This window comes from Arvicanthis niloticus, chromosome 3 (assembly GCF_011762505.2).
Source record: "Arvicanthis niloticus isolate mArvNil1 chromosome 3, mArvNil1.pat.X, whole genome shotgun sequence".
Classification (NCBI taxonomy): domain Eukaryota; kingdom Metazoa; phylum Chordata; class Mammalia; order Rodentia; family Muridae; genus Arvicanthis; species Arvicanthis niloticus.
In genome coordinates, this window is record NC_047660.1 from 124,479,295 (window position 1) to 124,495,871 (window position 16,577).

The 16,577-nt window shown below is 43.9% G+C and overlaps 1 protein-coding gene across 1 annotated transcript in view; it reads right to left on the reverse strand.

The window, feature by feature from the left end:
* Window positions 1–16,577, reverse strand: part of LOC117705708 (aldehyde oxidase 1) — a 78,355-nt gene that overhangs the window by 41,445 nt on the left and 20,333 nt on the right. Inside the window, exons 4-14 of the mRNA XM_076932059.1 lie at window positions 14,525–14,633; window positions 12,345–12,471; window positions 8,702–8,763; window positions 7,597–7,686; window positions 5,963–6,043; window positions 4,681–4,825; window positions 3,934–4,026; window positions 2,737–2,888; window positions 2,476–2,569; window positions 849–958; window positions 67–251 (exon numbers count right to left, since the gene is read on the reverse strand). Of these exons, the coding sequence (XP_076788174.1) occupies window positions 67–251; window positions 849–958; window positions 2,476–2,569; window positions 2,737–2,888; window positions 3,934–4,026; window positions 4,681–4,825; window positions 5,963–6,043; window positions 7,597–7,686; window positions 8,702–8,763; window positions 12,345–12,471; window positions 14,525–14,633 (1,248 nt within the window). The remainder of the gene's footprint in view (window positions 1–66; window positions 252–848; window positions 959–2,475; window positions 2,570–2,736; window positions 2,889–3,933; window positions 4,027–4,680; window positions 4,826–5,962; window positions 6,044–7,596; window positions 7,687–8,701; window positions 8,764–12,344; window positions 12,472–14,524; window positions 14,634–16,577) is intronic.

The following is a 16,577-nucleotide window of genomic DNA, read 5'->3' on the forward strand; positions in this document are numbered from 1 at the left end:
TCTCATTACAGCTTCCCCCAGAGCAGGTTGGTCTGTTACCTGGAAGTTAAGGACACAATGTCTTACCTTCCGATGAGTCTCTGACAGGAGTTCTTGGCACTGATGGTGGTTGGACCAACACCTCCATACAAAATGGATAACTCCTCAATGACACCACCCCCTTCTTTAAAAAGGACTCTCATTCCAGAGTTGACAATCGCTAGTGCATTCTGTTGTCTCTGGGCTTGTCGGAAGGCTGACACAAACTCCCACTGAAGAAAAGAGGCACAAATAGAGCTCCCCTGAGAGACAATGCCGTGCCTCAAAGGAAGCCAGTATCCCTGGTGACACCTTATCAGAGTTCCCAGAAAGTCAGTCTCCATTTTTGAGCCATGAGTATGTGGTTCTTTAGGACGACAGTCCCCTAAACCACCACATTTCGAGAGGTAGGCCTGATTCTACCACTGTACAAACCAGGAGCCTTGGGCTTGAGGTGATTCAGTAATTAGTTCAGGTCTTGAAACCAGAACTCAAGACTCAGTCTATCCAACTCCCAACCCCACCCTTTCCCTCTACATTCCACTGCAAGTATCTTTAAAAAAAAAAGCTTCTTTCAGGCCCAGGATCTAGGAAGACCTGTCTCGTTCAGGGACTAGGTTTGACAGGACAAAGGGTAGATTAAAAACTGCTTAAAAGTAACCTTATAGCTTGTGGCAGAGGAAGAGAGGTGTCCTAGCTCTAGAAATGTCAGGAGACTGCACAGTGGGATGACAGTGACTGTGCTGCACACATGCCCCTTGTCACTTCCTGGGTGAACTCACTCAAAGTGATGGGGGGACTGGGAAACGAAGACCAAGGGCCATCCTTGCCTTTCTGGAACAGGGGATGTTCACTGAGACCAAGACTTCCTGAGGCTTAAGATCCTCTTCAGGACACTTGCGGAGAAACTGCTCACTTAAAGGGATCTGCCGTTCTCCATCTGTGGACCAAAGGACACCTTCAATCCCTTGAACAAACTTGGGGAATAATTCTACTGCTTGTGGTGGGGTGGCAGTGGTGGTGGTGGCAGAATGGGCATGTGCACGTGTGTGTGTGTGTGTGTGTGTGTGTGTGTGTGTGTGTGTGTGTGTGTCTTCTCTGACAGCATCCTTCGATGTTTCTCCCAGCCTGTCCCCTCCTCCCTCCTTTTGTCTTATATACTTGCTTGCAGATAAAAACACACCTAGAGTCTCCTAAAGAACAGAGACCTTAGCAGTCTCCTTCCCAATGGCACAGTTGGCCTAGGGCTTTTCTACCAGGGAGTAGATATTAATATCCTTTTTGCTATTTGATCAATACAATCCATAACCATTTCATTTTTTTTCTATAACCAGGAGCCTTATTATCTATAGAAGTGAATCATCAAAGCAACCTTTTAGTGAATTTGAAATTTGTGCACCAGTGAATGCTATTTTATTTGGTTATATCCCATCCACAGCATCTAAAGAATTTCAGTCTTTTGGTCAATGGACTGGCAGCAGGAATAATTTAAAGCCATAATAAAATATAGCTTGGGAGGAAAACTCTTAAAAAGGTTTTGTATTTGTATTCTCTCATCTAACCTCACTTCTCATGGCAGGAGTTTTTACAAAGGTGTGCTACTTAAATTGATACCCTGAATTTAAATCTTCCTCCTTAAGATTACTCCATAGTTTAGACACTATAAGGAATGGATGTTCCACAATACATATAACTATATATATTTCTATAATATATAGAAAGCTAGCTCATATCTGTAAAAGCAACCTCCATACATTTGTAGAGGCCCAAATTATAAGAATTCCCTAATAATTATTAGACAGACTGGTGTAAGAGAAACAAAATCCCTGCACTGAATTTTAAAAATAACACTCAAGAACTTAAGTACAGCAGGGGGGCCAATAATTATTCAGTTGAAAAAGATCTGTGTGCATTCAATGAAGATAAGCTAAGTACAGTCCAAAGCAGGGCACTGGAGTCAAATACCTGGTGCCATGGTGGAGTGTCTCCAACAAAGGGCTCGATGGCTCTCAGAGCCTATGGTCTTCACCAAAGATCAATTCACATTAACCCAAGACATGAATGCCGGAGGATCCTTGTCACATTAACAAGCACAAGCATGCCCAATGTAGGGTAAGAAGACACCTAGCAGATGTGTGTAACCTACAGCCGATAGGCTACATGAACCCCAGGATGGGTATACATGCAGCCAAACACATTTGTAAATACAACATCAGGTCTCAAGGTCAAATTATTTGGTCCTCTGATAGAGCAAGGTTTTCAAGAAGAAACAGATGGAGAGACTGGCAGATAGTATTCAGATAGACTGGCTAACTTTTCAGCCTCAAAAAGGCAAAGGAAATTATTATTATTACAGTGAATAGTCATTTTCCAAACTGATCTTCCTGCCTCCCCAGAGATGATAGGAACAAATCAAGGCTATAATATTGACCCCCCCCAGCAGAAACTGCTGTTTACCTTTGGACAGTAAGTTGAGGGTACAGTTACCCACAGCCAGAAGAGGATTCAGATCTGAGTCCAGATGTCTGCTCACAATGTGGCCCCCTAAAGACTTTAAAGAACAGTTACTTTACTTTCACTTGTTACATAGTTACAAAGCATGAGCACTAAGATAAGGCTCTAAGTCCTGCTTTAGAGAGTGTTTCTCTTCGTTTGCTTAAAGAACAGAAAGGAGTCACCCAAGACATGAATGCTCGAGGTTCTTTGTCAAATACATACAGCCATGTTCCTGATCTGGGCGCCAGCCAGAGTTCTCAGGTGCTTTAGGAGAGCGTGGTATGTCTGTGTCTTCTCTTCTGGAAGCTTCTGGACTACATCAGCCAGAATGTCCTTCACCTGATCCAGGCTGAGGCCAGCACCCAGGGTCAGCCCTGAAGTAAAGCCTTGTGTAAGTAAACCACGTGATCACTGATGGCCTCAAAATGTTAGGCCAAAGCTACAGGCATGGAATCTTTATATTGGAGGCAGGTGACTGTACCTATCAGCATCGGTGGTGACAAATGACCATGGCGGAGATATTTATGGTGATAGAGGTGGTTGTGGTGATGGCAGTGATGTGTGGTTGGGTTAATGGTGGAGTTGGGGGTGGAGATCATGAAACCTAGATTCTTTGAATACTGAATCTATCACATTTCGCTGATAGCTTTAAAAAAATCTTCACAAATTAAAAACAAACCATGAGATAGTAATAGGTTCATTTTATGGTCACAAAACTGAGATCCAGTTCAGTCCCCTCTCAAGATCTTTTTTTTTTGAGACAGGGTTTCTCTGTGTAGCCCTGGCTGTCCTCGAACTCAGAAATCCACCTGCCTCTGCCTCCCAAGTGCTGGGATTAAAGGTGTGCACCACCACTGCCCGGCCCCTCTCAAGATCTTAAGGATGTTATGTGTCATGCCAAGAATTGGATTTCAGAGCTTCATTCCAAACCCAAACCAAAGTGAATGCTGCTTCTCACTGTCATTAAACCAATGTCCTTCACAGGAATGAAAAGGCCGGACTATAGCTGCTTAAGACATACCCCTTTCCCTCTGCTGTGCTCAGGCGAGCAGTGAGCATGGAGAGTGCTCAGCTTCTCCCTCTGATGCTCTGCACTCAGAGCACAGACTCCCTTGAATAGCCTCCCTGATCCTGCACAGCTTCTCCCTCTGATGCTCTGCACTCAGAGCACAGACTCCCTTGAATAGCCTCCCTGATCCTGCAGACAGAAAAGTTTCTCAGTGAAAATCTGACTTCTCAGACAGTATTAGTGAACTCGAGAGAATTCTTCCTGGACTCCCTCCATTGTGGACTTCACCATTCTGTCTGAAGAGAAGCTGTGACCTGTGACTCAGAAACAACTTTTGCCTGTCAGTCCGCCGAACTAAGCAGCTAACTTGATGGATGCATTTCCAAAGGAAAAGAGACCTAAAAACTCACCATCCTGGGCCTGGCTTATGACACCCAGCTCTTCAATTCTGTCAGGAGAAATTATGATGGGGTGGAAGACACCTTTAAACTTTACTTCGGGCCCTAAGGGATTATAGGAGAGACACAAGATTAGAACAAAAGGACTCTAACAACTCTATTTTGAATTATGACTAAACCAATGTCTTTGGATATATGAAAGTTATTTCCTTTTATTGGTCTGTTTATTGCAAAGCAGAGACAGTGGCTGATTAAATTTAGGGGGTCTTTGGAATTGGTAGCTCTAAAACTAACAATTGTGCATTGTGGCACACTCAGATTTCACTTGGAGAAGATTCTGGAGGCCCTACAAAGAGATGGGCAGCCATGCCAGACCTGTATGGAAAAGGTGAAGGCTCCAAAACTGCTGTTTAAATAAGATATGCCACAGCTACTGAGAAGCCACCCAGAGAGGAAAGACAGAGCAGTTCAGGATGAGAGCCAGTGTGGCACCCAAATGGAAAGCCAGGATACCTGCACTCTGATGCTAGCTTACCATAGGACCACCAAGCCTGCCTCTGCTCCAGTGAGGCATAGGGCATTCCTGATGCTAGCTTACCACGGGACCAGCAAGCTCACTTCTACTGCAGTGAGGCACAGGGCAGGCAGTCACCTAATGTTGTAACATTTTTTGAACAATACTAGGTTTTCTGCTATTTTTCTGACATCAATGAGTAGAACTCACTCCCTTATAAGATGTCCCGGGGAGAGTCTACATACCCACAGAGGTGTACCCCATGACAATGGGGGCCTGGGGATGCTTGAATTTAGCTTCCACAAGTTCCTTCAGGGTCACAGGGGAAATCCACGTCACTCTATCACCATAAAACACTCTGGTCTTTGGTGGCTGTTTCTCAGCTATTCTCTATTGAAAAAACAACAGGGATTTGAGAGAGCTTGTAACAAAATTCTCTTCTGTTTTCACTCTACAGAAAGAAAATCTTCTAAAAACTAAATTTTGTGAGCTAAAATAGAGCTTTCCCAAGAGTCAGAGTTCATAGTTAAGGCCTGACAGAGTTTACACATGGAAATAGCTCCCCTTGGCTCTGATATCTCCCAGAAACTCATTTTGATGTTCACTAACATAGCAACGTGGTCAACTTTGCCAAATCATCCAACAGAAAAATGAACTTCCGAGTAAGTGGGCGGAGAAAACAAGCTGATATTGAAGGACAGTGACTGCATGTCTATGACTTTTAACAGATGTCACCAGCTGTGTTTGACGTCCTCCCACCCCTTGTGGTGGTTCCACGCTCCACCTCGTCCTCCGCCCACACGTTCTGGACTCTGAGGTGAGGACGACAAATGGCTGGCACCTATTTGCTCATCAGTTATTTTTCTTTGTAATATTTTATTAGTTCTTCGAGAATCTTATATATGAATGTTATACACTGTTACTAAGTTACTCCCTTTCCTCCCCAATTCCTTCAAGATTCATCTTCCACACTCTCAATCTCCCGACCCCTTGAAACTTCATTTTCTCCTTTTTTTTCAAAACCTACTGGGTACAATGTGTGTTATCCATATACACATGGACGTGGAGCCATCCACTGGGTCATGGACAAGCTAGGTCATACCTTTGAAGAAAACTGACCATCCCTGGCCCCCCGCCAGCCTTTAACTATTGATAGTGTATGACCTAAGGGTGGGGGGCATGAGTCTCTCAGCTCTCCATGCTGAATGCTAACTGATTTGTTCTTGAGCAAACAATGACTTCATGAATGCAGTGGTTCTGTCATGTCCAGAAGATACCTTTCCACCCCTTTTCTCCATGATCTCCAAGTCTTGGGGGGTGGGCATGGGGAGTGAGTATGATATAGAAGTCCCATTCACGACGAGCACTCCACAGATAATTATTCTCACACTTTGACAAGCTGTGACGATCTGCTCTCCCCTGCACACTGTCTCTGAGGAGATCTGAGAGCTGCACCATGAGCTTTGGAGAAAGCCCCTCCTGACATTTCACCAAGAGTTCCTCTAGGTAAGCAACTGCCCTCCTTACCATTAGCTCTGGGGGAAATATCAGCTCTTGGGTTGGGTCCAGTGGCAGAAATTCCTCTTCTGAGAACAGTTCTGGATTTGTCTTTAAAAAGAGAAAATGGCAGAAGTTATCATAGTACCCCCTATTCTCAGGAGAGATCTTTGTCACAACCCCTATGGGTACCCAAAAACCACAGACAGTTTAAACTTTAGGTTTTTATACACAGTGCATTTTTTTTTAAATCATTCTTACTGTAAATCTTCATAACATACTCTAGTGTAAACATACCATATAACCCTGTCGTTTCATTTTTTAAAAAGGACTCTATAATTACTCGTCAGCATATCTGAATGTTACCAGCATCACTTGCCTTGTGCTTCAGAGTCATTCTTTATTAACTAAAGTAATGGTTATTTGAACACAGCACTGCATTACTGTGTTAGTATGGTAGCTATGACATCTACTTAGTGACAGATGGGCAGGTAATGTATACCCCGTGCTTACATTGGACAAAACGGTGGTTCACATTCCAAGTGAGACAGAGGAGAGTATAGTGGGAACTCATTATACTATTCACAATGGCCTATAATTTGAAACATAAATGATTTCTGGAATTTCTCACATAATATTTTCAGACTATGGCTGAGCACAGGTAACTAGGATTGCAGGAAGGGAAACAGTTGGTAACGGGTAACTACTATATTATTGTCAAGCACCTCTACTTTAAATCTTCTATAAGCTGAGACTGGAAGAAGATGGCCAGACAACCCAGGTATGGTGGCACATGCCTATCTATAATCACAGATCTTGGGAAACAGGGGCAGGCATAAAGGGAATTAAAGGCCAGTCTTAGTTATTTGACACAGTTGAGGGCAGAATGGGCTTCACATGGCCTCATCTCCCCACAAAAGAAGATAGACAAAAAGGAGACAAAAAGGAACTGATCAGTGCTGATCCTAGTTCCCGGCCAAGACGCTCATGTAGACCTGACATCTAAGAACTCCTCAGACGTCAGCGGGCCTCTGCACTTGGCAGCTTCCTGCACACTCTCCTTCGAGTTTGAGGACAGTGGGGGAGACAGGTGGAAGCAGCCAGACAATGAGAACTTAAGGGAAAGTTGGCGTTGCCACCTCTTCTGTCCTTGGTCTTTCATCTCTGTTTCCACTTTGCTTCTGGTCATTGAAAATGACAATGTTGGTGTGATAGATTTATGAAATATAGTCTTTTTCTTTCAGTTGGTGTAATAACTGCATCTGTTTGTGGGGCAGAGAGGCACTGAGGTACACGCACAGGATGAGATCGCGCTACTGCTTAGCATCTAGCATCTCAGACACGAATCGTTTCTGTGTGTTGAGGAAGATGCTAATAGTTATTCTGAAATAGTCAACGAATTGTCAAACACAATCACTCTACAGATCTACGAACAACGAGAGGCGACTTCTCCCATCTAACTGTACACAGTCAACTCTCCTTCTTCCCATTCCTTAATTCCCTGTAGGCTGAACTTTGAGAATAAAAGGAGACAGTGAACATGAGACGGGGAACATGTTGACACAGTTAAACTCATCAACCTGGGCAGCCACTGATTCTTCTGAGGATGACGTCAGCCACCTCATGTCTTGAACAACTGTATAACAACCTCACTGTGCACTGACCTCATCTCCCTCCTGAAATTCTGCCAATCCATTTATTCCTTGAGCCGACCAGCACAGCCCATTTTCTTTACTCTGACAGCAGCCAGAGGCCTAATGGGGGGAAACACACACACACATACAGAAAACAAGTCAGTCAGAATTCCATAGGGGATTCCATTGTTAACTGGGTGCCTACAGTCGAAGCTGTAGAATCAATGTTGAAAGGTGTCATAAAAGAAAGCCCCTTATATTTCAGCATAGCCAAGATAACTCTACTGAAAAACTAAGTTTACAAGAAAGTGTAAATACCAGTGATTGTTTAATGAAGTTTATAAAGGTCTCAATAGATAATCCTGCCACGCAGCAATGAGCATTAACCATTGCTACTACTAATACTAACAATATTTTAAATACTACTAATAATGCTAACAAGAATCGGCATCTTACTCTGATCTTATCTGGGAGGTATTGATTCCCTAGTTCATCCTGCAGAAATGATCCTCTGATGGTGGGGGAGGACCAGCCATAACTATAGGTGTTTCGAATGCCATGGGGGAGGAGGCTGTTACTTCATACGGTGACTTAAAACCGAAGAAAAAGAAAGCAATGTCTTTTGTGGGGTTTTGTTTATTAATTCTATTAACACTAATGATTGGGTGTCTGCTGCTTAGCAGGTGGTGACTGTGCCCTGGAGATGGACAGCATCCAGCTATCCAGCAGCCATTCCAGTAAAACATGGAATGGCTCAGGGACAACTGTGCCATACTGTGCCCAGTGTCACGCTGCGTCACACACATGCACATATCATGTACACAGAGGGTTACAGAGGGTCCCAGGCAGGGTCCCTAATATAGGTAGACAGATTGGGAGCAGCTTCTCGGAAGGGATGACTTGTGGCCAATGTCAAACTGCTCAAACTGCTCAGATGCTCACAACTTGACTCTCCAGGCAATGAGGTTAAGCCTCCTCCCCCCCGCCCCAAGAATGCCACACAGGAACTGTAGACCTTGTGCCAAGAAGTGGTTCTGTATTAGCAGAAATGGCTGTGGCCATAATCACACCGGGCACTCCTACACTGTTTTATTTTGGGGGGAAAACATTTGACCATGTACTTTTCTCTACTTACCTTACAGAAAGTCTTGCAAGCATCAATTATGGGCCTGTATCCAGTGCAGCGACATAAATTTCCTGAAAAGACAGAACCAGCTTGATTATCACTCAAGTGCCCTGGACAGAGGCGTGGAAAGCCAAGTGAGTGACTGCATGAAACATGCCCATCCTTAGAAGAAAGCTCTGATTGATGTCTTAATTTTGAAATCTTGAGTCTGAAATTTGATTTTACATCAGCATCTTGGAATATTTAGTTGAGAGTTCTGAAGTGTATTTTAATAATCTCACATCTGTACTTACTGTCTGTAAATACACCCTCTTCTTGGGACAGATGTCAAATGACACAAGAATTTTAAGACAAAAACTTGTTCTGTAGTTACAATCAGGAAGGAAACTTAAAACAACAGCCACTTTGAGATGTTACTGACATAAAAATCCATATTTGTCTAATCAGCTGATCAGTGGTTGTTGTATGCTGAGGTAAGTGTACACCTTGGAATCCATCCCCACAGTCACTACCCTGAGTTTACCCACCACCGCAGGTTCCATCGTGCCACCTATTTATTTACTCATTCACCAGAAAGAAGGTATTTTACAAAAGATCTACCGTCTCAGTGAGTGTTTAATATATAACATAGTATTGGTAGCTGTGGGATCCAAGTTGAGTTTATTGGACTTACTCATTTTGCATAACAAACTTTGTAAACTTTGATCTATATAATTCCTCATTTTCTCCTTCTCCCACCTGAGATAATCACTATTTGATCACAAGTCTATTCCCTGCTTCTACAAATTGGACTATTTCAGGTTCCCTGTATAAGCAGGATGATACAATGTTTGCTCTCTGGAGTCTGACTTGTTTCAACTAGCATAATGTGCTATGTATGGTCCATGTATGTTGTTAAAAGGGGGTCCATCATTCACCGAAGAATGATACCCTGGCCTTAAATAGTACGTAAATGCAAAGAGTGTTTTATTCTGCAGAAGTCCAGTATGCTGGTATCTCCCATTACTTGCCTGGGCTTGCCCAGTTTTTAGGCCTACTCTCCTTAACTGCCGATTTGAAATCTATCATGGAATCAGCCTAGCCTTCTCACAAGTGGCAGGATTTTCTCCCCTCCCCTCTTTTCAAGAAAGATTCCCTCCTTATTAATACTTACTGTGGCAGCTGTCAATTTTTGACAGAGGCAGAGCAAAGGAAATAAGGAGAGACAGAGAGTGAAGTTTCAGTTGATAGAACAAAGTTACTCTGTAACAGTAAAGAAAAGGTAAGTAGTTTCTGAACTTGGGAGGCAACTAAGCACAAGATTTACCATAAATGTTTTGGCCAGTGCTTCTCTTACAAGGGTTCTGTGTTCTTACTCCATCCTCAATATAAGGTCATATTTTATTTGTGTGTGTGATCTATGTGTGTTCCTGTCGGTGTGTGTACACGTGTATATGAGTACATGTGGAGGCCAGAGGTGGACACTGGGTGTCAACTGTTCTCTGTTGGTATCAGGCTCCAAACCCAATGACATCACATCTAGGCGACCCCCACATCATTGCCAAGGCAACCACCATACACTCCCAGAATCTACCTGGCTACCTCACCTTTACCTGGGAGATAGTATGTCACCACCCACATAAAACAGGCAGGACCCCCTGACCTCGCTCTCTTTTTCTTCCATCTTCTTCCCCCCCCACCTTTGCCCTATCTCCTGAATAAACCTCCCCCCACCCCCGGAACCCTGTGGTCTGGAGTGGTCTGTTTGCTGCGGTTGGACGTCTGAGATAACAACTAACACTCTCCACATTATTTTTGAGACAGGGTCTCTCACCGAACCTAGCATTTATCAATTCTACCAGGCAGGCTGGCCAATGAGTTTGCTGCTTTTCCTGTGTCTGATGCACATTTCCCCAAGCAGCACAGTGGTTATCCACCATCACTCGCAGACTCTTACACGGGTGGTAGGAATCAAAACTCAGGTCCTCACCATAACCACTTTACTGACAGCCATCCCCTAGCCCCTGAGGTTTTATTTTAGAAACAACACAAGATCACGTCTCTAGTGATTGGTTCCCCCAAATCTTCATTATTTATACATTCCCTATGCATGTCTAAAGCATCCTAAAATTTGAGAATCCTTTGTCAGTGTTTACAGCCACAAAGCAACGATGTGACCTCCGGGAAATCAGGCAGGACCCATTTTAGGTGCCATGTCACTCCTTTGTACCGGTGTTCCTTCTGAGAGCTGCAGAAGCATTTCATAGAGGAAGAAAACATGAGAGCTTTAGACTCGAGTTTTCTGAGCAGAGATAAAAGAGATAAGAGACAAAGACAAACAGAGCCAGGGGGCATTTCTCTAATGCTTAAAACTTGTTCAGAGCCTTACTGATGAACACACACACACACACACACACACACACACACACACACACACACACGGGGGGTGGGGGTGGGGGGGAGGGATTGAATTTGGAGTGAGCACAGCTCACAGTGGAAAGGTGTCATTACAGTAAGTGTCCACTAGAGTGAGGGCATCTGGACCTAGAAGCTCTAAGATCACTGACTCTTCACTTGGGCTTACAGGCGTTGACGGGTCATTAGACTCAGGATGACACCTGCCGCCTCTGCCTGGCTTCAGTCTGTCTCCTTTTCCCTACACTTGAGTGAGAATCCTGATCCACTCACATGCCTGCATGCAGACCTTTACAAAGTGTTTATCCAAAACCGCTGTTCCTCTCCCTTCAAGGCTGAGCCCACCAAGACAACTAATGTGTTTTTAAGAGTTACAGGGACAGTTCCAAATATTCTGTCCAGACTCATAAAGTGGTACCTACAAGTCTTCTGTTATTGTCCTATAACTCCCAAGAACAGTGGAGCCCTGAAGACAGACTGCCCAGGATGAGCCTTCCAGGTTATGGAGCAGCCATCTCCTGAGACCAAATCTGAGGCTCACAAGTTGATAGATAAACCTCTGGTGACATCAATAGAGATTACCCCTGAAGGACAGCAGCTTCCTTGTCAGCACAGGGGAGGCAACACTGAGTTGTGCCATCCCTTGCCTCTTGCACTGTGCCTTCTATTTAAAACCAGTGTATTTAGAGCCAGAAAGCAGGACTAGGAGACATTCAATCTGCCTCCTTTCCCCAGTATAATCCCACTGAAAATGTAAATCCCTTCCTGCCCTACAGTGCTTTTCTCATTTGATCTCTCCAGGATGAGACCCGTTTGTGGGTGGAGATTCCCCAGAGTCAGGCCTTTCTCCTAGGACTCCACTAACACATTCAACCAATGGGAAACAGTGGGAATACAGCAGCACTCAAACATTACAGGTCTTCTCCAGGCTGGACGAATAACCCAGCTTTCTGACTGGAGAAAACAAGAGAACCATGTGGAGAGAGAGGAGGAGGCTCAAGCAATCCCATCAGTCAAACACAATGTGCAGATCTGGTTTGCAGGTTGACTTCAAGAGATATACTCTTCCTTACAGGTGGGCTAATGTATAATAAATCACTCCCTAAATCTCAGCTTCTCCATCTATGAAATAAAGATAATAATGGTAACTGTCTTATAAAGTTATTTAAACTAATTGCCAAATAGCATTTAATTTACCACTTATGGTAGGTGCCCAATTATTACTGTCATCAGCACTTAAAAATAAAGCCGTACTTACCACCCAGGGCATCAGTTAACTGTTCTAGAGTGGGCTCTGGATGGTTCCTGAGCAGTGCATACATGGACATCACCATCCCAGGAGTACAGAATCCACACTGTGTGCCATGACACTTGGCAATCCTCTCCTGGAAAGCACAACAAGGTTAGAAATACAGACCCTGTGCTCTGTTCCAGGCCTAAAACATCAAAGCAACTTCCATAGGACATTTTTGCATTCAGTGAATAATGGGAAAAGGCCTTCCAAAAGCCTTCATCTCATCTTAAGTGGCTTCCTTCGGCCTGGTCAGTCTGACTTTTGAGCCCTATAAACTGCCTGACTTTATTTAAGACACTGGATCTGAGCCTTTGAATGACCAGGGATCTTACCAGCTCACCATTTCTGATGGCTATTCCCAGTTGTCAACTTGACTATTTCTGGAATGAACTACATTCCAGAAAAGGAGGGCACACCTGTGATCCAGATCTTGAGGCTGGAAGATACCTATTTTGATCCTGATCTTGAGACACAGCAGCCATGAAAAGCTTAGGCCCAGGCAAGGTGGTACACACGTTTAATCCCAGGAGACAAGGGCAAGCAGACCTCTGAGATCAAGGCCAGCCTGGATCCTTAGATCCAGGTGTGATATACACCTTTAATCAGGGCCACACCTTCTGCTGCTGGAGGCCTACATAAGGACCATGGAAGAAGAAAGGTTTCTTCTTTGCCTGCTGGCACTCACTTGCCAGCTCATCTGTTGGAACCTACTCCTTCAGTATAACAGCTGAAGAACTACAGAAGACCAGCTGAAACAACTCGCCCCGTGGGACTGAGCAACTACTAGATTCTTGAACGTCTCATTCACAGTTGCCCATTGTTGGGTTAGCTGGACTGCAGACTGTAAGTCATTCCAATAAATCCCTTTAATATAGAGAGAGACATTTTATAAGTTCTGTGACTCTAGAGAACCCTGACCAATACTCCAGTCCCACCCCAGTAACACACCAGCTCAACTGACTTAGAGTGTCAGGGGTGAGAGAAAACTGTGTCTTTTAAAGACTCAACATGCAGCAAGGGTGTGAACCACTGTAGTAAAGGAAGTAGAAGAAATAACCAAATTATATTCAACTTGAAAACATGGAATATTTAGGCATGAACACATGCATATCACACATGCACACATGCACACCACACACATATGCACACACCACACACATGTACATACCACATACATGCACACATACACATGCACACACCACACAGGCACAAACACTCAAGTGTATCACGAATGACTTGATCTTCCCACGGCTGTATCAATGCTCTAACATACAGGAGTTTACAAAGCACTAGAACCTAGAATCCAATCAAGATGGATGGACTGCCTTTATTTCTTCCGCATTGCTTCCATCCCTCCCGTTTTCTCTTTGGAGTCTGACTTCCTAGAGAGAAGTGCATTCTGGCTACTGTCTCACAACAGCATTGCACCAATGAGAACTCGGCGTCAGGTGAAAATGAAAAGGGCCCCTTTGCTTGTGTGAGGGCAAGTCTCACAGGGTGTCCAGGCAGCATCCTCTTCTGTTAGCTTAATGGGTTTCACAACAGTAAACCCAAGCTGTTTATCACACCCACAGAACGTGACGTTTGCCTATTTTCTATGTGGCTCCCATCTTCCACCCACTGCTAGGTCCGGACCGGGAGCGATGGCGGTGTGTTGGAAGGAGCATATCCACTGGTGAAGGTCTAGGTCTGAAGACAGCTCTCAGAAAGGCATTGCTCTAAGAAAAGCTGCAGACTCCATGCCAGAGCCTGTCCTAGGACAAACCCAAGCCCAACACATCTTTTGGGGCTGAGGTGTGTGTGTAATATTTTCAATCCAGCCTTTAAATCAAGTTATTTTCCACTTTCCAACAACAACCTCCAAATTGCATGTGTCGCGCGTCCCTCTGCGTTTGGAGATGCAGGATGTATAGTCTCTCTAATCAGAACACACAGGAAATGATGCGGGTCACATCAGAAAGTCCTTAAGAAGGGAGTCTTCTAGTCTTCCAAAGCATGTACCCAAGAAGCCAGTTACTCACGTATCCCAGTATCCCAGCTTAACTCTCAGCTCCAGCTGAGCTGTATGAGTGACCAAGCAGCCCAGCCCAGACTTCCTACTCTTTGTAACTCTAAGTCCCCTTAAGGGAGCAGGGCACCCTCACCTGAATAGGATGAAGTCTGGTCCTCGTGTTGCCTATGCCTTCTACTGTGGTGACTGCTGTACCATACAGAGAGCAGATGGGGGTCAGACAGGCATTGACTGGATGATGCCTTCAGAATGCAAAAGAGAAGCACAAATTACAAATTACATGACATCTGTGGGAACGAGGGCTGAGGGCTGAGCACTCCCTGGGTGCCTCCAGGAGGAGGGTGAGGAGTGCTGGCCCAGACTCTTTATCTGTAGCACATATTCATTTCACAGACACAGCATCTGAAAATCAGAGTGATCTATTCAGGGTCACAGCTGGAGTGCCGGTGGCAGAATTGAAATTAGACCTCGTAATCCCAATTTCTGAGCAGCTTCAACCAAGTTAATTATTTTTCTTCCAGATCGGGGCTGACCCTCTCTAATTGCATGCAACTGGCCATGAACCTAAACTGCTTCCATCCTGTGGGTGGAGCTGGGCCACGGGTAGTTGGGCAATAACGTGAGTTTGATACTGCCCTTCAAAAGAAGACATGGTGTCAGGTAAAGAGCTATTTCACCCTATAGGACCACTGCTAAAAACGCCCAGTTCAAAATAACACTTAAAATGTTCTCATTTATGAAATACAACTACAGATGGGCAATAGACACAAGAGGCAAATGTTCAAAGTCCATAATGATCTGCAAAGATTTGAACTGAACAAGGAGAAACGCCATTTTATCAAATGAAATCATAATATTTTAAAAACTCATAATATCCATTATTAATAAAGTCCTGGGGAAATGGGACTCCTACCACTCAGAAGAGTGAAAATATGCTCTCTTGGAGTTCTGGGAGACAGTTCATTTGGAAGACATGAAAATAACTTTAAAATTTACACGCTCATTAACTCTACAATTACACCTTTGTAGATACATCATAAGTAAATGGTCATGGACACAAACATTCTCCTTAAGATGGTTCACTGATGAATGCTAAAAATAATCCCCTACTTGGGGGCTGGTTTTGATGCTTCAAATTTAAGAAAAATTTGCATGTTTAAGCAGAATATAAAGTTTGTTTCCAGAGAAGGATAAAAGAAAAAAGAAAGAAAGAAGGAAAGAAAGAAAGAAGGAAAGAAAGAAAAAAAGAAAAAAGCCAGGCAGTGGTGGCACATGCCTTTAATCCCAGCACTTGGGAGGCAGAGGCAGGTGGATTTCTGAGTTCGAGGCCAGCCTGTTCTACAGAGTGAGTTCCAGGACAGCCAGGGCTACACAGAGAAACCCTGTCTCGAAAAACAAAAAAAAAAAAAAAAAAAAAAAAAAACAAAAAAACAAAAAAAAGAAGGAAAAAGAAAGAAAAGATATCACTCATTGCTAAGTAAACGTAAGAACTGGGTGACTACCTATGTGCTTTGTGTGCCAGGCAGAGCTGCAGGTATTGGGACTCACTAGTGAACAGAGACAGAACAATTCCAGCAAAGTGTGCATTCTAGTCCAGGGAAGAGAGACAACTTTAGACGTCACTGAGACCATGAGAAGAACTGCAGATAAATGAATGACTCATGTGGAGAGAGGGGATTTTACTTGTGTGGGGAATCAGGGAGAGATGAGAGTATCAATGCGTCTGCTAAATTCCAGACGATCTGAAGGAGTTCAACATGAATGGCAGATAGATGGCATATGTGTGGGCCCTGAAGTGAGAGTGAGCTCAGAGAGAGTTATCTACAAAGAGAAGGAGACAGAAGGAAAGTCAGCAGGGGTGAAGCCCAGTGGATGTGAGAGACTGTTACTACCCAAGGCTAGAATTGTAGCAAGTGCCAAGGAAGGCTTCCCAGTGACAATGAGTTTGAACACTGGCCTAATCGTACTCAACCACAGAGTTTAAATGTAAGACCATCCTGCTTTAAAACCAAAATAAGCCAGAAAAGCTACAAAATCATACTAAAAAGAACTCATCTCCTCAGGAGTGTTTCTAAGCTTCTCTGTGTATGGGATGAGTTTGTTCTATACATATATGTGATGTTTTAATTTAATTCTTTCAGAATTTCAGACATGTATATCATTTATTATCATCAAACTCCTGCCTC